This window comes from Falco naumanni, chromosome 2, assembly GCF_017639655.2.
Source record: "Falco naumanni isolate bFalNau1 chromosome 2, bFalNau1.pat, whole genome shotgun sequence".
Classification (NCBI taxonomy): domain Eukaryota; kingdom Metazoa; phylum Chordata; class Aves; order Falconiformes; family Falconidae; genus Falco; species Falco naumanni.
In genome coordinates, this window is record NC_054055.1 from 59,766,423 (window position 1) to 59,791,866 (window position 25,444).

A 25,444-nucleotide genomic window follows, 5' to 3' on the forward strand; every position below is an offset into this window, starting at 1 on the left:
GGGCAGAAAAGTCCTTCCTACAGGCACATTCCCTTCTACTTATCACTAGCCTGAAACACCATCTGTACGAGGTACCAATGAATCTGGTTTGCTTTTACACATTCAGTGTAATTTGGTGCTATATTCCCTACATGTTAAAAATAATGTTTTTTTAAAAAAACAACTTCGTTTATTTGTTTGCATTTAGAAGATAAAAATTCATTACCATGCACAGAAAAATCCTTTATGTTGTATAGTTATAGACAGGAAAAAACAGTGAAGTACATCATATTATGTTCAGTGTTTATTTTTACGTTGAAAGTTATTGCTATTTCTTCCTGATATTTTTGGTGGCAATAACATGGTAAGAATGTTTTATTATGCAAATGATACACTTCTAGAACAGTGTTTTAAAAAGAAGATTACCTGTATGAAAGACACTTTCAATCAGTCTATATAGGCAGCTGGAAACTGGTTTGAATGTGTGCAGCTAATGGTCACAGCAATTTGCATGGGAGCAGGTTTAATGTGAGTCTAGGCACTATTTTAGTTATGTTTTCATAAATGTTGGGCAAGAGGAATGAAAAAATGCTGTGGTAAATGGTAAATAAAATCAAAAGCAAAATGCTTAAGGCATGGATTTTTAGAATTGTGGAGTCAGTTATCTAACAAACTTCTGTGTTTAAATGAGATGTGGCAATTTAATTCCCTTTAAAGATGAAAATCCCCACATTGAGCTGGTCTTTTTTCAGTCTTCAAATAATAACAAGTATTGGTAATAAGTTAGTACCCTTGTTGACATCAATGGGAGGAAAGAGTGTGAGGAAATATTAAGGCTATAGACAAATAAATGTCTTGTATAATTATTGTACTTTTGGAATCTTGCATTGCAATAAATGGGTTAAGATTTTCAATACCAATAGATAATACAACCTCCAGCATAAAGCTTCCTTCATCTGAAGTCATCAGCTGATGAAATGTACTCTCCCAGTTCAGTGAGGAGGAGAGGAAGCCACTTGCTATAAAATGTCTGAGTTGAACTTGTTTCTTTTTACTCAGAAAGCGTAGCTCTTGCACAGATGGTTGAGAAGGTGCAAAATATTACAGTCTCCTCCTGTGTTTAATTGTTTCTGTATGCCCTGGCTTTTAAAGAGAATTTAGGATGTGTTTGGCAGTAGCTTTCCCTCTATAATCAGGTTGCTATGGTAAACCTATTATTCTAGACAAAGAAAGAGTAGGTTTAGTAAAGTGCTGATCCCTTTTCAGTATAATGTGAGCTTCAAATTACTTTTGAATGATTGAATTGGTTTAGTAAGTATTTTATCACAATCACTAAGAGAAGAAGGTCACAGAATGAGGTGTGGCTTCTGTTACTTCAGTAGCAGATTCATCTGACAAAGCAGTAATATAGCGGAAGCAAACTTACCATGCAGACGTCTTATCCTAGTTTTCCCAGGGAAGCAACCTGAAATTTATTGTTCCAGAATGCTGTTTATTTTTTGTTGTTTATCTATATGGTGATAAACTGAGCCTTTGAAGTTTATATTTTGCTACATTCTATGTAGTTATTTGTTCATAAACAGTGGGACTTCAGTTATTTGTTATCTCCACAGTGTGAGCTCACCTTACATAATCTTACCAAATCTCAGTACTTTTGGAGGTAAAATATGTTTTTGAAGCCAGTATAAAGTTGCAATTATTTAGTGCCACCACTAAATTCCCTTCTCACATTCCTCGTAGTGTTTTTGTCATGTTTGTAAAAGAAAAAGAATGATGAACTAATAATTTGAGTATCAATTTCAGCAGCGGAGTACTAAACTACTATAACTATATCTTTGAATATTTAAAAGTAAAAAAAATTGCTCAGAGAAATCCTTTTCCAGAGCACTAACTGAATAAGGTTTCTGTGCAGTTTCAAGACACTTTCAGTTCTGAGGTCCACAGTCTAATGGTCCAAATTGTACCCTGAACTTAGGTGTGAGCCAACCAAAATAAAATACAAGGCACATATATCAACAAGGAATGTGAATTTTTCAGTCTATGTGTTGGTGTTTTATTCATCAGCTAAGATGAGAAGCTTGAGAAAGTAGGGCCTAAATCCCCTTTGTGCTTGATTTTGAGAAGACAACCTGAGTTTCTATCTCTTACATGACAAAAACATACCCTATCTGCCTAGGGATGGGATATTCCGCACTGAAACTGTTGCACATTAAAATGAATAAATATTAATTGCAGCAGGGACTGAGAGGAACCTGTTCTCATTCCAGTGCAAGTGCCCAGCCACTGGGCTTTCAGGTCATTCTGACTTATTAAATTAAGCATTACAGAAGGTAATGCTTAATTACAGAACATGCAGGAGCCTCATTACAGAACTATCCTTTGCTTGTCCCTCTGGAGGATTTTCCAACTCTGCTGACTTCTCTCTTCAAAGTAACTTGCTTAAACTGTTTTTTATTGTCCTTCAGGCGTCCTCCTTATTATAGCATTAGCTGGCCACGACACCACTGTTAAAGATGGGGTGTTTTTTTATTTATTTATAAAGTCTTCACAAGAGATGGGTCCTGTTCATCAGGTATCTGTCTGCCTACAGGTGACTGATTGTGTTTTGGGACACTGCAATGTGACATTTTTTTAAAAGTAGCCAGGTTGTCTAAGGTGGATGCATAGAAGGAGACTGTGTGAGAGCCCCAAACAGTACCGAGTTGGAGTCACTAAAAGTCTCTGTATATTTAAGTACCAAGGAATTATTTTTTCCCAGTTTCTAATGTAGCTTTCCTTGGCAAATAATTGTAGTTTAGAGAATGCAGGCAAATAACAGCAATGATTCTGTAGACAATCATGTCTTAAATGTTGACATGATTACCAAATACAACTGTATTTTGTGATGTGGTAGATGCACTTTCTATAATACATTTTTTTCTGGAACAAATATCCTCATATAATTACCAACGCAACATAGTTTTAAAACTATGTATATTATAAAGGTATCATGAAGCATTTGCTGTTAATCGTCTCTATCAGCATGTCTTTTTTAAGAATCTTGTACTTTAAGCTGATCATAAAATGTCCTTCAAGACTGAATCCTGACACATAGGATGTCAGCTCAAAAGTGCAATGTACATTGTTCCTTGGGAAGATGAAGAGTATGACAGCTATAAAATTAGCTGAGATTTTTTTCCATAAGTAATAAGATCCCCCCTACTCCAAGTTAATTAGACTGGTGTTTTTTTGGAAAAAAAATGTAATAAATTAAGGTTAGAAGTTGAAAAAAAAAAAAATATTTAGAATGATCTGGCAGTATGTTGACCTAGAAAGTTTTATTGTCACAAAACCTACAGTTAGGAAAGCCCCATTTAGGTTCTTCTTAACAGTCCTTTCCCATTCAGCAAATGCTTAAAAAATATTGTGCATGCTCATCTGTCTGGGTACACAATGAAAGGCTGCGCTTGGAGGATCTTTTTTGCTATGTATCTATAGTTGCTCCTACTGTGAATTTGGGTTCTGTAGTCAGTAGAGCAGTGTCTGGGCCCAGGTTGAGTCTCACGGATGCTGTTATTAAATTAGACCAAGAGGAACAGGCTTTTCTGCATCCTAATCTGTGTCTCTGGTGGCCCTTTTTTGCACACAATATCTTTTCCCAAGACCATCAAATGTATTTACTTTGATCCATGGTTTGTGTCATATTTAGAGCAGGCTCACAGTGCCACTGTATTAAAACAATTTTAAAAATACAAAGGAAAACTCTTAGAAGTTAGGAAATAACAAAATCAATGTTACCCTAAATTGAGTTTTTCTCTTATATGTGCAACATAAGACTGTTCTTGATCTTAATTTTTTTCACATCTGAACATTCAATACTCACTGCTCTGAGGGCTTTGGAATGGCAGATCTGTGGGAGGCTGGATGAGTCTATTCCCCCTTTAAGCTCTGGGGAGTTCTCCTGTGAACAGGTTGATGGAAGGGAAGACTCTGACAGAGGTTGTGCTTTTGACTTGTATTTCCTCAGGTCTGGACAAGAAAAATTATAGGGATTTTTGCTTTCTGAATGCATGATCGAGTATTTGAAGAGTTTTGTTTCTACATTAATAGAGACCATCTTAGATAGCCCAGTGTATAGACTATTTATATATATTTCTAATCACATTCATTTTGGAATTTCTGAGGTATGTGCTAAAAGTTTTAGGTCAGTTACCAAGGTTAATTATGCAGTTAAGCATGTGCTCTGTTATGCAAAGTTGAGGTACGAAAAACATACCATGCCAGTGATGGTTATTGTTACTGTCTCCACCAAGATATAATGCTAATATACTTTGCTTCTGGTTGCCATGGAGGAGGGACAGCTTTTTGGTGTGGGTTTTTTTTTTTCTTTTAAGTATTAAAAAAAAATTTATAGGCTTTATGTGCATACTTTAACTAATGCAGAGTGACTTTTAGTTTGTCTTTGAGGGGTAGGGTGTAGAATAAGTTTGTCTTTTTTGTTTCATTTATTTTACTTTACTGAAATAATGACTCTTAACAATTGTTTATTCTTACAGGGAGATGTGAATGTGGCCAATGCACTTGTTTTCCTCCAGGAGACAACAGAGTTCATGGCAAAAACTGTGAATGTGATGATCGACAGTGTGAAAATGCAGAGAATGATGTCTGTGGGGGTATGTATTCACATAATATGATATGATATAATATACCCAAATCTTGGCAGTTTATAACTTTCTATTCCCCATGATTTTATAACGTCACTGTAGACTATTGAAATAATGGTTTTATTACACTGAAGTATAGATTTTTGTAATAAACAAGCTCTATAAGTATTGAATAAGTCAGTGAATATTTATTTTAAAACTTCAAAAACACTAATGATGTAGATTAAATACACATAATAGCATAAATGTAGGTGCTGTAGTATATCCCAAATTCCATCAGTGTTCATTAGAGAAGAATGCAGACACTTCAAGGAAAATCTGAAAAATTAGGTAATTTTACTTTGTGTTTAGTACAGTTCATGTTTTACTGAGAATGCTGTATTTTACCTAAAGGTAATAATGACCAGCAATACTTCTGAATATTTCATATGCACTGAGGGTAATATGTTTGTTTTCTAAAAACGTAGTAAAAATATATTATGAAATAATCTAAAATGCTTGAAATACACTATCATAGTAATTGTACATGCAGATCATTTATTTTCATGTTGACAGTGAGAACTTCATTGTTTCATTTTTCAGTAATGTATGTTGGTGTTAAGCAGTATTTCAAGTTTGGTTTAGGTATGTAAATGTATGCATACTTTATGGTATTTTAAAACCAGGTGAGTATTTGTCGTAAATGCTCTCTTTCTAGATTTTATTTGGTTTATCTTGAAAATGACCACTTGATTCTTAGTATTAATAAAGTAGTTGATATGAGCAATGACACATTTTATTATATTCCTTATTTCTATATCAGGAAAACCCCCACATATATTGCTTCATAATCCTTGTGTACATGAAAAATTCTGGCTCCAGAGAATATTTCTTCAAGGTGTTTGTCGTGCAGAATGTAGGCATATATGGAAAATTCAAGTTTGAATGTCTAACTAGCCATAAAAGCAGCTTATATTATTCAGTGTAATTCAATAATATGAATTTGTTGAAAAAGAATAATTTGAAATTTAGTTTTGTATAAAGGACACAAAAGCAGTTAAGAGCACTGAAAAGCTGGGTCATCTTTGTTATAAATTAAGTACTTGAGAACCAAAACTCATCCTCTTCCATGGTTAAAAATATCTCTTCCATTTATGTCATTCATATTTTACATTATTCGATGACAATTCTTCAGTGTTAATGCTGCTAATTATATTGCACCTTTTGGAAATTATAGGAAAAAATTCCATTCTTCCTTATTAGGAAGTGTGCAGTTATAATTTTAGATTTTGTTGCTGGCTAGGGCACCTCATACTTAAATAAATAATTGCCTCGACTCCAGAACCAGTGTCTGACTTTTTACTGTGCAGGAGACATGCTAGGTCACGCTATTACCTGAATAAACTCTCCCCTTTAGTTTAAAAAGCTTTGTACAAAAAGAATGGCAGAAATAAATAAATTAATCAATTTAAAAACAATATGCTTTAAGCTTATTTTCCTAATTTTGAAACAAGAAATTGGAAAAATAGAAAGCACATGAACTTACAAATCAGTTGTAGTCTCAAGCTAAATTTTTCCACTTCCATTCCAGATGATACTTTAGTTATTAATGATTCTTTGCAGGTTAAAGGAATTATATAGGAAAACGCAATTCAAGTAACTGTGCAATTTGAAATTGCACTGCGAAGCAAAGTCCACCCTGTGATTTTTGCTGTTCCAGGGAGCTGTGCTTATTCCTAACTGTTTCCCCAAAATCTTAGAATAAGCACCAAATCAGGAATCCTGTTGTCCTGGTCTTTCTTGTAAGTAAAAGGAGAGGAGGAAGCATGGCATAAGGTGATGATTAGATCCACTAAGATCTGAGCTGACCTTTGAAGTGCCTCATGGGAAACTAGAGCATCTTTTCTGACTCACAGCTGTCTGAACTTGGTGAGGTGAAGCTGGTCTCTAGAGTTCTAGTCTTCCCAAGTTGAAGTCATGCCACTGCTAATACCATCCTCCAAAAGTTGTTGGGTTTCTGTAGTAAATCTGTTGAGATTCCAGTGGTAAATAATTGGCAGATTATTTTTTCATATTTGTGGTATTTTATTTCTTGTTCTATTATATTTCTAAATATAATTTGAGATATGTTTGGGTTATTCTAGATTTGGTTGTAATTTACTCCTTGAAGCATGTTCCTATGTTATCACAATTCCATCCACTTTTGTTCTTTTGTAGCCAAGAACTGTTTTCCCCTTCCTCTGTTTATGTTCTCATACCACAGATGTGTTTATTTGTTTACAGTTGTCTGGTTCTTCCATGTGAAGTGTGCTGAGATCCAAATTAACAAACATAGATGGTTCACTAATCATGCAGCTCTCTTCCACACACCACTCTTCCTTCTCTTGGCTGCTGGAGCTCTGGAGTGGCTCCTACCCTCATTTTGCCTCTTCCCAACATTCCGCCCCCCCCCCTTTTTTTTTTTTTTCTTTTTTTTTTTTCTTTCTGCTGGCAGGTCCTGAAATCTGATTTTCTTTGACCATCCAGAGTCCACCTGTCCTTCTGACCCGCCTGCCTCAAGTAACCACCCCCGCCCCAATAACTTAAGGCTGCACATATTTAGGTGAAGTGTTAAGTACAGTAACGTTTATTTTCAGTCCCCATCAATGGCAGCTTTCTGTTCACTCACCATTTAGCAAATGAATTCTCTTTACCTTCCCTCATGCTCAGACTCATACTATGAGCCATTTACTCATGCATTTTCTGTGACTTCATCTTTCGCTGTGACCACTTTCACTGTGGCTTCCACCAACATTTTCATTGAAATGTCTCTTCCCACAGTATCTGACCAAATGTAGGAATTTCTGTCATTGTTAAACTTTTCAGATCCTCTGTAGTCTCTGATGTTACAGATAGCTTCAGCCCTACTCTTTAGTAATTGTCAGATGTTTTGCTTGACTATCACTTTCTATCCTGGAGATAATATTTTGAATGCTTCCATATACAATATTTCATATATCTCCCTTCTTAGAAGATTCTACCAACTTTAACCTTACTTTCTTTCCTCTTTTGCAACTTACCTATTCACAGAACTTCTCTTATTAGGTTTGCACTTATGGCCTATACATCTCTCTCTCTTCCTTTTTGGGTTTGTCCACGCTTCCATCTCAGCCTGAACTCCTTGATATCTCTTGCTGAACTGCTTATTCCTTCCTCTTTCCTTCTCCTCTTTTCATTACTATTTTTCTACCACTATTGCTACCTAGACAATCACTGTCAGGACATAAGCCCTTGCTAGTAACTCTGCCTTCAGAGAATGGTAAGCTGGACTCTGAATGTGCAGGGTCTGACAGTGAGCGCTGAGTGCCTGTAAGCACAAGGAAGGAAGACCAGTGTTTTCAGATTAAATGCATGCTGAAATGAGAAATGTGAATGACAACCTAAATGATTTGAATAAGAATTGTTACTGGCCTCCTCTGACCAGCAGAGATTGATTAATAGCTTGCTTTCCAGACCAGCTGTCCATGAGACAGTAGAAAGATGTGAGGTGAAAGATATGATAGATTAGGGTACAACTGAGTGAGACCCTATTACCATGTTTCTCCATGATTGTAGTGAGTCATTCACTTAAAAACCTGGCTGTCCATCATTGCAGTACCAGGAATAAAGACATTATGTCTCCAGAAAGACAGAGGTTGCAGGAGGACTTGGCATAGGTTCCACAGCACTCTGCTATTAGAAGTGGATTAATGGAATCATATAATCATAGAATGGTGTGGGTTGGAAGGGACCTTTAAAGATCATTTAGCTCAGCCCCCCTGCCGTGGGCAGGGACACCTTCCACTAGATCAGGTTGCTCAAAACCCCATCCAACCTGGCCTTGAACACTCCCAGGGATGGGGCAACCACAGCTTCTGTGGGCAACTTGTTCTGGTGTCCCACCACCCTCATTGTAGAAAATGTCTTTCTTATGTCCAAGCTAAGTCTACCCTCTTTCAGTTTAAAACCATTGCCCCTTCTTCTGTCACTTCAGGCCTTGGTAAAAATTCTCTCTCTGTCTTTTTTATAAGCACCCTTTATAATATTGAAAGGCTGCAATAAGGTCTCCCCAGAGCCTTCTGTTCTCTAGGTTGAACAATCTCAGCTCTCTCAGCTTGTCTTCACAGGACAGGTATTCTTAGTCTTCTGACCATTTTTGTGACCCCCGTCTGGACCTCTCTAACAGGACTTTCTTGTACTGGGGACTCCAGAACTGGATGCAGTACTCTAGGTTGGGTCTCATGAGACTCGAGGGAGAGGCTCACCTCTCTTGACCCACTTGCCGGTTCTTTCCTTTGTTTTCCCCTTTCTTTGTCTGTGCCTCTGTAAAGAGACCTAATGCTATGGCTGGAGCAGGTATCTAATGCAGTCTTTTTGAGATAGATATGTTCTACCTAAAGGCCTATTCCCTGCAGTTCAGTTTTTTTCAATGATGTAAGATTTGCCTGAGCGTATCTGCAGTGTTGATCCACAGCAATATTTAACATCACGTTTTATTTGGCTTACTTGGTTCTTCAGGTCTTTCATGTGCAAGTTAAGTGGTTTCAGTGCACACATATGACTGGAGGATCACAGGTTTGCCAGTATCCTGATGAGAGACACTTCTCTCTGTCTTCTGAGGTTATGGCTGTGCTGCCAGCCTGAGCTTTTAAGCGTTATTTGACCACCTGCTGTGTCCAGTCATGTTTTTCAGTGATACCATTGTTGGCTGCTCTGCCTCGCTGGGCTGACTGTTGTCCATTATGTTCTGTTCTCTTTCAGGACAGAGGGCAGGCAGGCAACAAGAATTCAGAACACCAGTAAAGATCAATTTGAAATTGATTTGATAGTGCTCTTAACTCCATTTGTTTTGATTTGTTCTCTGGACCATTATTGGCCTAGTTGTGAGTTCTTGTCACAGCAAAGTAGCAAACATTGAAGGAATAAAACAGAAGTCCTTTCAGGTTTTCTGCATGCTACTGGTTGGTGCAGGATTATGCTGCTTAAAAACGCTACAATAAAAACACAGCCCTAAAAAATGTAAAAAATTGGTTGAAGCTCCACACAAATTCATTACTAGGGCCAATGGCAAAGGTTGAAACTTGTAACGGGTAACTCACGGGAGGCCCTTACATATTTCTAGGGATCCTTCCATTTTGTTTTATGTCAGTATTTCAGTCTGTGCTTCATATAGTGGGCCACAATTAGATAATTAGCTTCAATGAGACCTTTAATACTTAGACCTGCATATTTGCACTGTCCTCAACACCAAGAAACAACTAAGTCTCTGGTCATCCCAGTAAGCCAGTTCATTGACGGGTGACAGTCTTTGCTCTTTGACTGGTGACTAGTGACAATAGAATACTTTGAGGAGTTTGGTTAATTTATTTTCAAGTGAGCAAATTCACTTTGATGACTTTTTAATGATTTTTTTTTGGCCATGGCACATCAAAGTACAATCCTAACACTGTAGGAAATCCAGTTGTGTTATGTCATTTCACATCAAAGAGTAAATGCAGTTATATTTTTGTTTGTTTATACCAATGCATTTTGGTAAAAAGCATTAGTTCTCATTAGTTTGAGATTCTGGTTGTAGTATAAAGGCTTGTAAAAGCTGGAGGAGCTGATTTATTCTTGATGGAAATGCTGTTCTTATGTCCTTATGTCCTTAAATCGCTTCTTATGCAGGTCTGCCTTCACACCTCTCTCTCCTCTAACTGTAGAAAACTAGTGCAGCAAAAACTACATGAGACTTTATGGGAGGGGAAGTTAATATTTTTGTTATAACTTCCCCAAGTAAATTAATTTTTACTACTCAGACATGTTCTCTCGTTGATTTTATTCACTTGCATTCTCACACACACATACAAGCATCAAAGTGTCTGGGTTTAAGTAGTTTATTTCCTACCTAACAAGTTTTTAATCTTTTCTACTGCAAAGTCTTTAGAGCAGGGACCATGTTCTTTTGACTGAGGAATCTGAAATACATATAATTGTTACAGAATTCACTGTACGTAAAAAACTTCAACGTTTTTATACCATTTAATAGAGATTTTTTTGTTATGGTATTAGTTATTGAAACATGCAATTGATTCTCCTGGGAAAAAAGAGTTCAAACACATGCTTGCTGGGTAAAACTGAAGCTAAAAAAAGTGATAATGACTGTATTAGGTAGTGGAGAAGTCAGTCTGCCTGACATAAGGCTAGTGTGATTTAGGGTTTTATTCTGATAACCCTAAATAAAGAGTTAATGATTCAATGTCTGTGTCCTTGCACTTAACTACTTTTTCATCCTAGCTCTGAGAGACATTCAGGGGAAGCAACAGATAAATTCAAAAGGATCAGTAGATACTGAGTTAGATATGAGAGTGATTAATGTAGCCAGTATAGGTATTAATTTGCATGGTATATTCTGCATTAAATTAATTTGGTTTTGCTTAGCTAATTTTACTTTTCTAATTTTTCTTTTAAATGCACTATATATTTCTGTCCTGGTCACCTCAACACTTGTGCAGGTGTATGAAAAGTTGAGGCTTTACATAGATGCACAGATAATGTAGCTTGTTTAGCTTTTCAGATAGCATGAAATATGATTTAGGTTTGTAAAAGCACTTTAATTGAATCTTTCTGTTGAAATGAGCAGTAAATTAATTGCTAATGCATCGACATTTAGGTTGATTAATAGGTATTTGCAAATCCAAGAGGGGGTTATACATTGAACCTCGTATATTAGGTTATAAATAGCCATTACACTATACCTCTATGTTGAAGTCTGTGGTACTGCGTGCAACTAAAGCCTGCCTCTGAGAAGGTGGTGCTCTGAAGACTCCAAGACATGCGCAGCCCATGCCAACATCACCTGAACGTTTGTTTCAGTAGTCATCACCCTTGTTTGAAATGCTGTTTCATTTCTCAAATGAATTTGTCAGTATCAGCCTTTCTCTCTGGTTCTTGCTTTGTCTTTCTCTGGTAGTTTGAGAATCCCCATTCAAGTATATTCAGAGAAGGTAGTTCAGATCCTGCTAAGACACTTAGCCTTTCCCCCCCCCCCCCCCCCCTTCTTTTATTCCTTTTTTCTTTTCAATAGGCTAAGCAAATACAGATCTTAGAAGTTCTTTCAACAAGCAATTTTCTCTGCCCTTTGAGTTCTTTCTTTGGAACTTTTGGGGATTCTTCCAGAGTTTTCAAAATCTCTTCAAACATGGCTATCACAGTGAGTCGCAGGAAATTAATGTCCATCTCATCAGTGCTCTAAATGTTCCTACTAATTTATGTTCCTACTCGCTTCTCTCGTGTTATATGCATACGAGGATGGCATTAGCCCTCTTCACCACAGTGTTTCACTTGAAGGCTTTGCTAAACTGCCTGCCTGCTGTGTTGCTCAAACTGACACCACAGCCCACCTTTATTAGACTCGGACAATGCTAAGTGACTTACTATGAAAATAAAATAGACAATCAGGATTTTGCTTCACATTTACATTAGATTTCTCTAACTGTGGTTACCACAACTGTGCCAGTCTTATGGCATTCTCCCGATATTCAATAAAAATAAAACTCAGTGAACCAGTAATGTTTTAACAACTGTTTTAGCATACTTGGGTGGGCTAATGAAGCATGCTCACTTAGAAATATTTCTCTCAGATAGATGTTGTTTAATTTTCTCTTATGTTAATAATATAGAACGTTATTTATCATAGTCCTGTAACAAAAAAAAATATGGAAATTCCTGTTTCTATTTAAATACAGAGAGAAATATTTGTTTCATTTATTGTATTGTTCTAAATCAGAGATCCTGCATTATATTAAGATTTTCATATTCCTAGTATAATTTTTAATTTTTTTTTTCATCCAGTTACATCAATTTGAAGAACTTATTCTCTTGAGGTGCCAAATTTTGTTTGGGCCTGGCCTCAGTTTGCCCTTCATGAACATCATCCGTTTATAATCAGTTAGTCTATAAATAAGAACCAGCTTCCTCTGCAATGAGTACTTCATCTTTTTCATTATGTTGACATTCCCATGTAATGGTGCCTTTTGTATTAGAAAATTATCATGCAGGTTTTTTGGGAACTCCAACAACAGTTCCATAAGTAGTCCTAAAATGTACGTTTCCCACAACCACACTGTTTTATTTCAAGGCATGGTAAGAAATAATTCATTCTGTTGTCTGGGTTGATTTGGGTTGATTTGGGTTATAATGGACCTCTGCTGGTAATCTGTCACAGCTTTTTTTTGTTGCTGCATTCATGTCTCACATTTAAATCTTATGGTTATGGGAGTTATTGAAAATTCTAAACAAAGTGGCAGTATCTTTAACATCATCTTTTTCTCTCCTTTGCCTCTCTCCCATCACAGTCTTTCTTCTTGATTAGAGATTAATGTTTAAAACTTTGCTATATATTTAAATGTTCATTAACACAGATTTTTATGAATGAAGAGCTATAGTCTCAGAACCATTGCAATATGAAATTTGTTTGTGATTTTGAGTTTTGTGTTAAATCTGAATTGATGATAGGCTAACACTTTCCAGTAAATCTGCTTAAACTGAATAGTTGCATCAGTATTTTATCATGTTAGCCAATTCAGTTGGGCTGGACTTTTTCAGTTTGGGATTTATCTTTCTCCCTTTGCTCTGTGATTACTGTATTCTTGAATTTTATTCTCCTCTGTGGAAGGAATTATGTTCAGATCTAAAAAGACCTATGGGCAAGAGTAACACCTTTTTGTAGCTGCTTATGTGCATAATTTTGAGAGTCTGGGATTCATTGGAATGCAACTGGGGCACTTTGAATGTAATTTGATTACATTCAACTGAAAGCAGTTGTTTATAATGTTTTGCCCCTTCATTTTAGTCACCTTGTTTGGACATCTTCAGATAAATGCAAAGACCCTCTGCTAGGAGGATATTCACAACTAAACTGTGTAAAGCAGTTTTTCAGAGGCTAGCACACACAGAAGATTGCTAGGGGTTAAAAAGCACTGGGCTAAGCACTTGTATACTCACCACCCTGATGGATGAGGCATCCATAGAGCTGCAGCTGTCGAGGCTAGTGTCAGCTTGGAGTAAATATTATTTTGGTAAAATGGATTACATGAGACAAAAGAATCATTTATGTTTTGAGGATTTATATGGCACAAAGGAGGAGAGGAATGGTCATCTCAGAAAAACGCATGTCAAAATTTTATGTGGTAAACTGTTAAATGTTTGGTGTAAATTTATAGATTATTCATTACCTTTTTATTTGAATTGTGTAAAGGCTTACACGATCCGTCTCTGCATTCTGTAAATCATAATGACTGCATAAAAAAAATTATATGAAATTATTTTCTCAGTGAATCAGCATGGATTTCTTACTATTTGCTGCTAAAATGACTACAAGCATTTGTATCTTCCCAAATAGTTTTCCAACACTGACATCCAGTTGTATATTTTGCTCTTCAATGGTTGAGCTATTCTCAAATCTAATCTATATGATATGAATTAAAAATAAATAAGGCAGATAAAAATGTTCTGACAGAAGCTTAGCTATAGTAAGTTAATGTAGATAATGCATGCCATCTGCCTGAAAAGAGCATTTGGAAAAGTATATAGTTTTCTACCGCTTGTATTTTGGTTTGTGGTATAGTTGTTTCCCAGTCTAACACAGAAGCTGAAGTGGCATCAAGCTTCTATTGTTGCTAGTTCTCAATTTGTAATATTTGATATATATTAAATGCATAGATATAAATGTATAATTGCTGAATGTCACTTGCAGAAGTGGGTAAGAATACTATCATAATAAGACTGTGTCATTGTTACTGAGCATTTAAATTTGTATAGGTAATAAGATTTAAAAACAAAGATCAATACACAGTCTGGAGTACAAAAATTATTCTGAATGTTTAGATCACTGTAAATAACAGCTCCAAGATTTTTGAGCTTCAAATATTTTCTAATTTAAATTAGTAAAGCATTTGGCCAACACTAAAATATTCAGGATTTCCACTTAAAGCAAACTACAAGCTTTGTTTTTCTTTTGGGTTTCTACCAGTGCTGCATCCTAGTTTACAATGACAGGTTGCACTGTTGCCTCATGAAAAGTCCACAAATCAGAAAAGCAAAACTGCTGGATTCCTTCTTTGCATCCCACAGCTCAATGTTTTGCCAGATACTGCTTGTTCCCTTCTTCCCAGCCCATGCTCCCAAATTATCTCAATCCTGTTGTTTTCACTCCCTTGCCCTACATAGGATAGGACAAAAGTCACTGGTATGTATAATTTGCTTCTTTTAAGCCCAGTAAACCAATTAGCTTACACCCATCCCAGCAGAAATATTATTAAAGGTTCAGAAATGCAATTATGGCTGGGAGACCCTCTTTATTTCCTTTTCCTATTTTCCATTTCTATATTCTTGTCACTTCCCTTCTTCCTGGCCAGATTTTCCACTCAGTTTACTATTCAACATATTTTCCTTTTTTATTAATCTTTGTACACATAATTCTCAAAAAATCGATGTAATCTATACCACCCACCCCCACTTTTTAAACATTGATTATAGCTTCTGGGCGCTATCTTTTACACATGTTCTTTGACTTTTCCCTGACTTGTTATTCCCTGTCCTTCTTCCCCTAATGTTTCAGAGTGTATACCTCTCCACTTGCCCTCTATTCTAAGTTTTTTCTCATTTTTCTTTTCTTTCTGTCCTATCATTTCCCCCTATTTCCACCCCTTATTATTCATCACCTTTTGATAGCTGTGTCCTTGCAACTGTTTTTCTTCTGCCTGTCCACCTTCCCTCTCATTCAGGCTTCTTGTCTTGATCTGAGAATTGAAATCTGTTTGTCTTGGGGAGAGAGCCCACCATGGTAGCCTGCCCATTCTTCTTCAAAATCCTGCCTTGGGGTCATAGAAGCGTGTGCACCGGAGAATGCTCTGGTCTCTTCCTTCTTCCTGCTCCTCCTTTGGCTTCTCGCTACAGTATCAGGAGTGAGATCATGAGACCCTGGGGGAATTACCTTCATTCTGTACTGTATGAGTTAATCTGTAGTAGTTGCAGAGTATGTTGAGTCCAGGCTTTGCACATCAGCTGCTCCATGCACTGCAGCAGATAACCAGCCGTAATGGGCTGCTGGAGGAGATTGCAGCTTTTATCTCCCATGACTGTTCTGCTGTGTGCCTTTCTGGTCTCAGCCCTGTGCTGGGGTTTGCTTCTTCAGGTGATAGTATGGGATCTGCAGGTGAGACTTTAGCATTGGGATGCAGGATTAAGACAAGGAAGGAAGGGGGCTGTGTCTGTCCTCAGTACGCTGTATTAGGGAACATCCCATAAAGTTGAGCTGATGCTGAGCTTTCTGGATGAGGGAGGCCGTGCCTATGCTTTTCTGCACATCACTAGGGCACCCTGTTTAACAAAAGAATGAGAGAACTGAAAGCGGCCACCCTGCTGGGAAGCTGTGCTGTCCATCTATCTGCTCATCTACCCCATAACATGTACTTCACATTGCAGAGATCTGAAGATCTCAGTCGTGACCACAGTCACTACTTGCTGCTTGTTTTGCTCGTAACAAACCTTGGTGTCATTACAGGCCATGGTACCTGCTCATGCGGGCGATGCATTTGCCAGGATGGATGGTTTGGAAAGTTGTGCCAGCATTCAAGGAACTGCAACATGACGGAGGAGGAGAGCAGAAGTCTCTGCGAGTCAGCGGATGGCATATTATGCTCGGGGAAGGGTAAGAACTGGCAGCTGAGCTACCCTGTGTCAGTGCCCCACCAGAGGAGAATTGATCATGTTCTGGAAGACTAATGTGCATGGCAGCAAGCTGTTTAGTAACCCTTTCTTTCAAAGGTTATTATTAAAAGGATGTTATATTTGGCTCTGTAATGTACTTACATCCATTTTATTGAACACCCACTGCAGCCACACACATTTAGCAGTGTTCCTCTCCTGTGCAATTTGTTAACAGCATATAATTCCCTGTATGTGTTTATCTGATGGTCTGTGTTTAACAGCTGTACATTATAAACTGTTAGTGCTCCATCTGGTTTGAGGGACAGGGACACTACCTGCAGTAACATTGCAGTGGGCAAGGTGGCAAATGTAATATCTCAGGCAACTGTAAATGGAGGAGAGTGTTTAACAGCAGCATTCAGTATACTTAACCACCCCCTCCCCAACACAGCAGCAAAGGAAAAGTAGATGTCTGCAGCCCCCATGACAGAATCCCACAGACTCTCTCACTTACCAATTTTTATACAGGTGGTTGCATCAGCTTTAGTCCAGCTATGAAAAATTGCCACAGGGAGGAATAAAATTTAGAAAGTTTTGATAATTATGTGAAATTGTTCTGCTAGGTTCTTACCTTACAGTCCTTCAGGCTTGGAAATTGCATAACTGGAAAGAGGGCTTTTTAGCTCCCCCATAGTGCAAACTGCCTATTTTTGTATATAACATGTCTGGAAGAGAATAGACAAAAACGGGTGGTGGGACTAGCTGGAAACTAGAATGCACTTACTCCAGACTGGACATGCCATTCCTCCGTACATATACATGTTCCTTACATAGACAGGTGAGAAACCTGCTAGATAGTAAAACCAGCTAGGAGCCTTCTACATCAGGCAGATTTCCATTGTCCCTTTGGTAACTTATTTCAGTGCAAAGGAAATTTAAATGGGGTTTCCAGCCTGGCCTCCCAAGCACAAGTGAGCTTCCAATGTGATGGAAGGTTGCCCTGAGGACAGCCAATATAATAAAGCTTTTTATTATAAAGTGTCAAATTAGATAGTATAGCAGCTTTATTGTGGGAACAGCCGGTCGTATACAAGAGTTTGTCCCAGCTGAAAAATGCCTACATAAGGTGACTTTCAGAAGTATGTGGCTAAGGAACATCCAAGGAGGCAACTGTCTCCTGTGTTTTCTCTGAGCAGGATGGGGATCACAGGTGAAGACAGTCTAATCATTTATAACTCTTGTTTCTATGCTTACCTATGCTTATCTTTTTTTTTTCTCCTGTGTTGTTGGGGTTTTTTGTTTGTTTGCTTTTTTTGTTTTTGTTTTTGTTTTTTTTTTTTTTAAGGCAAATCTATTTTTGATGCTTAAATATGTATCTAGAAATCACACCTTACTCAGTACCCACTATGTTGTTCTTAGCTAATGTGACTGGCCAAAGGCCAGACAACACTGTGCAGAGGCCAAAATGACAAACTGTTCTTTCTCTTTCATTACATTGAGCAATAAGTAACCATTACTGGTCAAATAAAAGGGAGTTTTGAACCCATGCAGTAATGGTGGGTATTCTGTCTTTGCTGGTGCTGGAGACCTAGCCAAGATATGCAAGCACTATAATGGATTGAGGCAGCTTGGGTTTCTGTGTGTAGGATTTAATAGAATAAGGACTCCTGGTTTTCAGCAGGTAACTGTGGAACACTTTCAGAAAATTGCACTTGGTTAATATAAGAAAAGTTGGCCATCTACATTCCTGGATTGTTTTCAAAATCTTGGCTCGCTGACTATGCCACCTGTAGTAAAAGCTCTTCCCAAGGAAAACAGCAACACCCACCATGCTGCTGCCTCCCTGGCAGTAAATGTAGGGCTGCAGATGGCTACTGTAACGGTGCAGGACGTGGACTAGGTAATGAGCCAAATCGCACCCCAGACAATCTGGCTGGGATCCCAGGGAACACCCTGCAACTCATTAGACTCATTTTAATTAAACTGAGGAGCCTCCCAGAGCAGCATGCTCTGTTCAGGGAAAAGACTTCATACTTTCATGCTCCCTAACAGATTTTACGTTATGGAGCCTGATCATCCTTGCTTGACTTGGTGTTAAATTTGCTGTATCTTCTGCAAAATAGTTTTAAACATCATGGGCATCCCTCAGTAGCAGCATCAGTGCTTGCTTATGCAGAATCACTTCAGGTTTCTTACAATGTCGTGCTCTTATTAACTGCTCACTAAGATTCTCATACTATTCGTCATTTTCAGCTGTCAGTACCTTGTAGTTTGGATAAACAGAGACATTTGGTTTGAATTACCCTCAAGTATGTCTTAGCGTATCTCTTATACAGCGACCATGCGATATGTATGCTATCCTCCGCTGCCTTTTTATACAGTGGCATTTTTTATCCTTGTAGGGAATGTCAGTATTTTCTGTGCCCATGGCTTAGTAAGCAGTACTCAGAACTAATGGAAAAAGTAGATGCTTAACCAAATACTCCCATCCCCAAATGTTCCAATCACTAGCTCTTCCTATATTTGCATGTTCCATATGTTACAAGTTAAAACTTTAGAGCATTTATCTAAAATTAGGCAATGAGTTATTTTTGTCAGATTACAATAAACACTAAATTACTTAGATTTTTATTAAAAAATAGTTTGCTGAGGCTGTTCTGAAGTTTTAAAGAATTAAGTTTCAGTCATCAGAGACACTTCAATATTTAGGGGAAAAAACTAGGGAAAATTTGTTCATATTGACAGATCCACTTTTTTTAAGAAAAGGTGTAGTTGGATTTTTATTATGGGTTTTTACTCAGAGCTCGCTGAAGAGAAAGAAAAGATGGAAAAACATCATTTTGTACACTTTGTCTCAGGCCCTGTTAAGTAACCCATGAATTCTGTTCAGGTTATATTCTGACATGAACAAGCTTCCTTCTATATATTTTTCTTTAATACTGAATTAAACACATTAGTGACTGTGTATGGGAATAATTCTGGAAATATTGCAAGAGGGTGGGATTTTCAACAGAATCTAACTCGTTTATAATCATGTTCCGTTAAAGGTCGACAGCTTTTGTGACTTTTGTTTTTTTAAAATCCACTTCCTGTAATTGAAAACTATGTGTGTGTTCTTTGTTGTAAATTATTTAGGTTTTGAGATTTTTGTATTGATTTATGCTGTAACCAGTTCTTAGGGGTAGGTCCACAAAAGGATTTTTGCTCAGCAGTTACTAAGTGCCTCACCTTGGCTTTTAAGTGTCTGAACTCTGTATAGGGTCAGGCAGCTGAGGATGGGCGCTGTAAAAAACAGCTCTCTTCAGCTTGGTGTTGGGATCAGCCAGGAGGAATTACCATCTCCCAGTGGCATTTCTAGTTGCAAAAAAGGTGCTCTCACACCCGTCTCAGGCTGCAGCCTTCCTGGCACATGGTTGCCTGTGAGCAACTCTTCCTTTCCAGGATTCAGAGCCATGAACCTTCTCCTGAAGGCAGGGACGTCTGTGAGTCTTCCCTTAAAGGGAGGTTTCTGGTGCTCAGTGGGTTACAGCCGAATGTCACCACAAAGTCCCTCCTTTGCCTGTGGGGGTGCGACCTGATGTCCTTGAGGAGGAGGAGCCTGGGTAATCCCAACAAGGAGCATTGGGCTACTCTGCAAGAATGAGCGAACTGCTGAACCACCATTAAGTGCACAAACTCTTTCTGACCTAGAGCAAATATTTAGTAATTCCATGGAAGGTGGAGCAGCTTCATTTGTGGATGAGGATTTTGAGGGTCTAAACGCTAGTCTTAGGCACCTCTGGTCTTTTGTAGACTTGTCTCTAAAGGCTTTAGATGAGGAGGGCCATTTTCTTCCTGGTTGTGATTTTATTGCCTTCAGTAATAGTGGGTCAGGGACAATCTGAGCTTTTCTAGTATATATTAAAAGAACAGTTACTAGGAGGAGCAGCCCTGATTGTAGGTCTCTGAAATGAAAGCTTCAAAATGTGAGTCCTGATTAAGTGAAATAGTAGAATCAAAGTATTAGTAGTAACATCTCACCATGCCCTAACTCATACTAAATGCTTTATTCAAAAAGCTTTTAGCTTGATTATTTTCTTTTATGCAAGAGCTTCTTAGGCAGCAATTTTGTGCATATGTGCACGTGTGTATGTGTGCAGGTGTGTGTCTGGGGACGTTATTTTCTAGTCTGAAAATGCCAGTGCTCTTTGACTGCGAGTAATAATTTTTGTGATTTCAGGTTCCTGCCACTGTGGAAAGTGCATCTGTTCACCACAGGAATGGTACATTTCGGGCGATTTCTGTGAATGTGATGACAGAGACTGTGACAAACATGACGGTCTCATTTGCACAGGTGCAGTACAGGCTAACACTTAATTGCTCCAAGAAACAAACTGTGTTGATGGGAATTATGTGAGACAAAGCCCAGCTTTTTCTTTCTCCACTGACAGAGGAAGTGCATTTGCTGATTATTCAAACCTGCTATAATTGTTTCTTCGTGCAGCATGATAATCAACTTAAGGTTTTGAAAGAACAGTTGAAAGCCTGAGTATGAATTTAAATAAGTAAGCCAGCTATGAAATCCATCAACAATTTTCACTGTAATAGACTACAAGTTGCTGCTTTTTGGCAAAGGATATACAGTGTCAGCACTGTGATCATGAGATATCTTTAACTTTTGTTCTCTTACTGGACTTCCTATGTGTATAATGCATTTAAGTCATAGACAAAATTCATTTGTATGATGATCTTTGGTAGGTGAGAGGCATAGTTCTGTGGGTTAACAAAGCTTCCTGGCAATCAGACAGTTCTCAGTGGGAGGCAGAAATACCTGACAGTTTTTCTTATGATGTGATGGCTAGTGATTAAAGCAGCTTCACCTTAACATTGTCTGAGAGTTCAGGTGGCAGATGCAGACAGAAACAGGCAGGCTGCCAACAAACCCTCATGACAAATCTAGTGACAAGAAGCAACGTGGGAATTGCTAAATTAACTCAATGGCTGCTTCCTGTTACAAATCTTAATTTTAGAAAATCTTTACCGAGCAATTATTAGATGTGGAGGAAATCTGCAAGCCGATTAGAGTGAGAGTGGGAGGGCTGACACCAGTAAATTGTGTCTTCCAGCTAACCCTGTTAGTAAGGGTCTTTTTCCGGGGGCAAGTAGCCAGTATAGAGGCAATGGAAGCCTTATCTTTGGCTGCAGTGGCTATTCACGGGTCTTCATAAAGTCAGTTGGAAGAGGAGCTCACGTTGGAAATCCAGGCTGTAAGGGTCTCAAACTGAGCATCCAGGAGTCATGAAAAACACTGAAATAAAATGATGATATGGGTCTCAATGCTTAATGTTTCCCCACTGCAAAATAGGGCAAACACATTTTCCATCCAATAGAGAGTTTGAGATATTATTTGTTTAGCATTTTTGAGAATTTAGGTTTGAAGTTTTTCATGTTCAAAGTGATGCTTTTATTGCTATTCTGGTTTTAAGTTTTTATATATTTTTCTTTCTGCATAACAGTTAAAAGTAATCTTGTTTTTTCCTTGTACCTAGAGGTACAGTGTGAACACTGAGCTTCAACAGCTGGGTACAAATAGTAGTGGCATAATTACAGTATTTGCAATTCTGCTGATGGAATTATTGAGAGAATGCTATTAATGCTTTGTAAGTGTAGGTTAGGGGTGGCTTCTTAATGCAATGGTACAGTAATTGCTTTCTTCCAAAGAAAAAAAAAAGGGGTGGGGGGAACAATAAAGGAACAATATTACTACTTTAGCATTGCTTTTTACTTCCCATAAAACACATTTTAATGTAGTACATTTCAATTATGGTAATTGCCCTTTATTCATTTTGTTCTAGGCAATGGTGTTTGTAGCTGTGGAAACTGTGAGTGCTGGGAAGGTTGGAATGGAAATGCTTGTGAAATCTGGCTGGGCAGAGAATACCCTTAACAAAGGACATCAAAGACTGAGGAGGTTTTTTGTTTGTTTTTCTTTAGGCTGCTAGAACATTTAATTTCAGAAGTACTCTGTGGCTGTGGGTGTGCATGCATGCACATGTACATGGGTGTAAATACGTTAGAACACTCATTTGAGTGGCCTGCTCCTTAAAGAAGTGCATGACAAAACTAAAAGAAAAAAAAACCCAACTAAAAATGCCTTGGGAGTAGAGCAGTCCAAGCTTTAAAAGGTGAAGTCATAAAATACTGGCCCTGTGGGACTTCTCCAGAGTTTTTTGGTAAATTCAGTGGGACTGAGATTACACCCCTAATGCCTATTTCTTTAGCAACCTTTGGAAAAGATGTGAGAAAGCCTTTTATTAAATATTATTTACTTGGTTGTCACCTCTCCATATCAGTACGCAACAATACTCCTGTAGAAGAGTAGCACTAGCTGAATATTTGTCAAAAATAAATTTCATTAATTTTATGGTGTTTGACAAATAAATTTTTTGGCCTTTTTTTCTTTCCAACAATCCTGATTATGCACCAGCTCATAAATTGAAAGAAGCTGTAAAAAACCTTATAAAAACATTAATGATTTTTTATTTGGTCAAAGAATTGTATTTGTATAAATGAGGTCCAATTACCTGACAACCATAGACTGAAGACCCAAAATGTTTGAACAGACCCTGTTCACAAGAGAACTTCTTAGTTTCTGTGGTTAACGTGTCAGTAAGTTGGTTATCTAGTCTACATACTATGATACTTTCAAATACATAACCTATAGGAGTATAAGGAACGAAACTAATAATGATAAAAATGTATGATTAACTATTTTGAATATCTATCCTGCAACTCATATGTACTTTTATCATACTGTTCTATGTATATACAGTTGCCTAGTCCTCTCTAAAGTAATGCAAATGAAAATTTGTTATACTAATAACTTTTAGGATGACAATTCTGTATGCTATTAGAAATCAATGTTTGAAACAGATTGCAGTCACACATGGTATTCAGTGATTTTAACTGCTTTTATAGAAGTGAGGAGCCTGAAGATCAACTGACTTGAAAAATCAGCTATGCTATGCAGTAACCTGGTCTCAGCCAAAGATGTTCAGACAATGGCAACAAAGCAATTAAAGTTTTAATATAGTAAACACAAACAAAGCAGTGGTATGAACAAAAATTTTATTTTTATTTTCCAATGGTGAAATGCTGCTCAGTGTGAAATTCACATTGAGTTATGAACGATGCACAACTATTGGGACTTCCCTAATTTATTTACATATGAGTCTCTTATTTTTTTTGTACATGTAGATTTGGCAGCCCTTGAATTCTTTAGAGCAAGAAAAGATACATACATCTTAGTTTCAAAAGTGTTTACATTTTGTGAAACCATGATTGAGCGAGAAATTGCTTAAATGGCTGGAAAATATTTATTTTTAATACCAAAGTGTAACATTGTGGTTTAGGTGCCAAGGTCCTGATTTTTTAAGAGGTACATGACTCAGAAATAAGGGAACTATATATCAACCAGAAAAGATATTTCCATTATTAATCTAGAAATTAGTTTTCTTTTAGAAAGGACTATTTTGAAACAGGAAAATGCAGTGGTACAGAATGTGTAATAGAATGCAAAAAAATTGAATGCATTTATTTAATCACTTTTATCATTCCCCCTTCCCACGTACCTTGCTCTTTCTCTTACTCATTTTTTTTCCTTAACCGGGATTCCTTCTTTCTAAAAATGAAGCTTGTGAAACCCATGTTCTCAGGGAGTATAATCCCCAAACATCCATGCATAACTTATATAGGAGTTATGCAGATAAATAACGAGACATACACCCCAAAGCTGCTAGCTGATATTTTTTTTTTTTTGAAATAACCAAAATATCAGGCAGAGTTCTAAAATGTATTCATACAGTATAAAGAATCTTCAAAGTAAAATTCATCTTGAAATTATAGTTTATATTTTATACTTTTAACCTTTAAACTCTGTAGAGCTTAACAGGAATATTTTCTTTAAATTTAACATACATGCATTTTGTCAACCCTGGTGTCTGGACAGCACAGATTGTTGGTTTTATTTATTTTTATGAATACCACTGACTTGAATCATCTTATAATCAATGTTTTTTTCGCATATACATTCATCTGCTGAATCAGAGTGTAAACAATGAAAGATACAAATTTTCCCTTGATTTCATTCCATCTATGTTTAGTACTGTAATAACAAAATACTAAATAATCAGAACTCTTGTCTAGGTTCAGTAGATGACATGTTTTATGGCACAGTAAGTAGATTTCTATATACTGTAGATAAGCTGTGGTATTTCAGGTACTCATTCATATGCAAAAGAACAATTTTTTAGAGGGTTGCATTGTCATATTTGATGCATTTTACTTTGTAATTTGCTTTAATTTTAAATTTCTATACTTAAAAAGTGTAAGGTGATTCTGATTTCTTGTTAAAGTTTTTTTAAAAAAACATCAACTCCAACATTTTGGCTACTAGATGGATTACATAGCCATTGCATTCAAAAAGTGTCATCCAAGTTGTTTATTAAAGGTAAATATGGAAAAATACTAGAATATTCTAAGACAACTACTGTCAATGTTTCATTAAAATGTAAATTATCAAACAAAATGGTGCTATGACTATAAACCTCGAAGTATTAACTAAGACTACTAACAGTATAATGTGTACATAAATTCCTTTCCAATTTTAATTCTGTTTCTTATAATGTTGCTTGAACATTCCCTCCGCTTTTCATGCTGAGATAACTGGTGATGTAACTCCCAGCAGATTTGATTTGTGTCTCATTTCCTTACTAGAAAAATGAGACTGGAAGAAGTAAGATTATTACTCTACATATGTGAAAATAATAGCTGTATTAATAAAATGGGATTTTGTACCTCATTCCCTGTGCTGGGACTCCCAGATACATAAATTGTAAAAGCAGGAAGAGGCATAAGGGAGTGAGACATACTGCTTGATCTTTCATACCTAGTGACTATAAAATCTTGTTTCCAGGCCTGTGGCAAAAGGCATTTCTAGGTGGCAAAAATAAATTGGATAAATGGGGATTTTGTACTGGTTAGAGTGATAAACAGAAGGTACTATAGCCTTGCTTTCTTGTGAGAGAAAGAACACAATCCAGAAGTGTGCCGAATGTTTCTACAATAGACTTGCAAGATTATGTCTATTGTATGTA

General features: G+C 37.1%; 1 protein-coding gene across 1 annotated transcript in view; it reads left to right on the forward strand.

The window, feature by feature from the left end:
• Positions 1–22,480, forward strand: part of ITGBL1 (integrin subunit beta like 1) — a 138,862-nt gene extending 116,382 nt beyond the window's left edge. The window contains exons 8-11 of the mRNA XM_040584472.1: positions 4,515–4,631; positions 16,165–16,311; positions 20,530–20,643; positions 22,145–22,480. Coding sequence (XP_040440406.1) covers positions 4,515–4,631; positions 16,165–16,311; positions 20,530–20,643; positions 22,145–22,236 — 470 coding nt within the window. The 3' untranslated portion in view covers positions 22,237–22,480. The remainder of the gene's footprint in view (positions 1–4,514; positions 4,632–16,164; positions 16,312–20,529; positions 20,644–22,144) is intronic.
• The last annotated feature ends 2,964 nt before the right edge of the window (positions 22,481–25,444 follow it).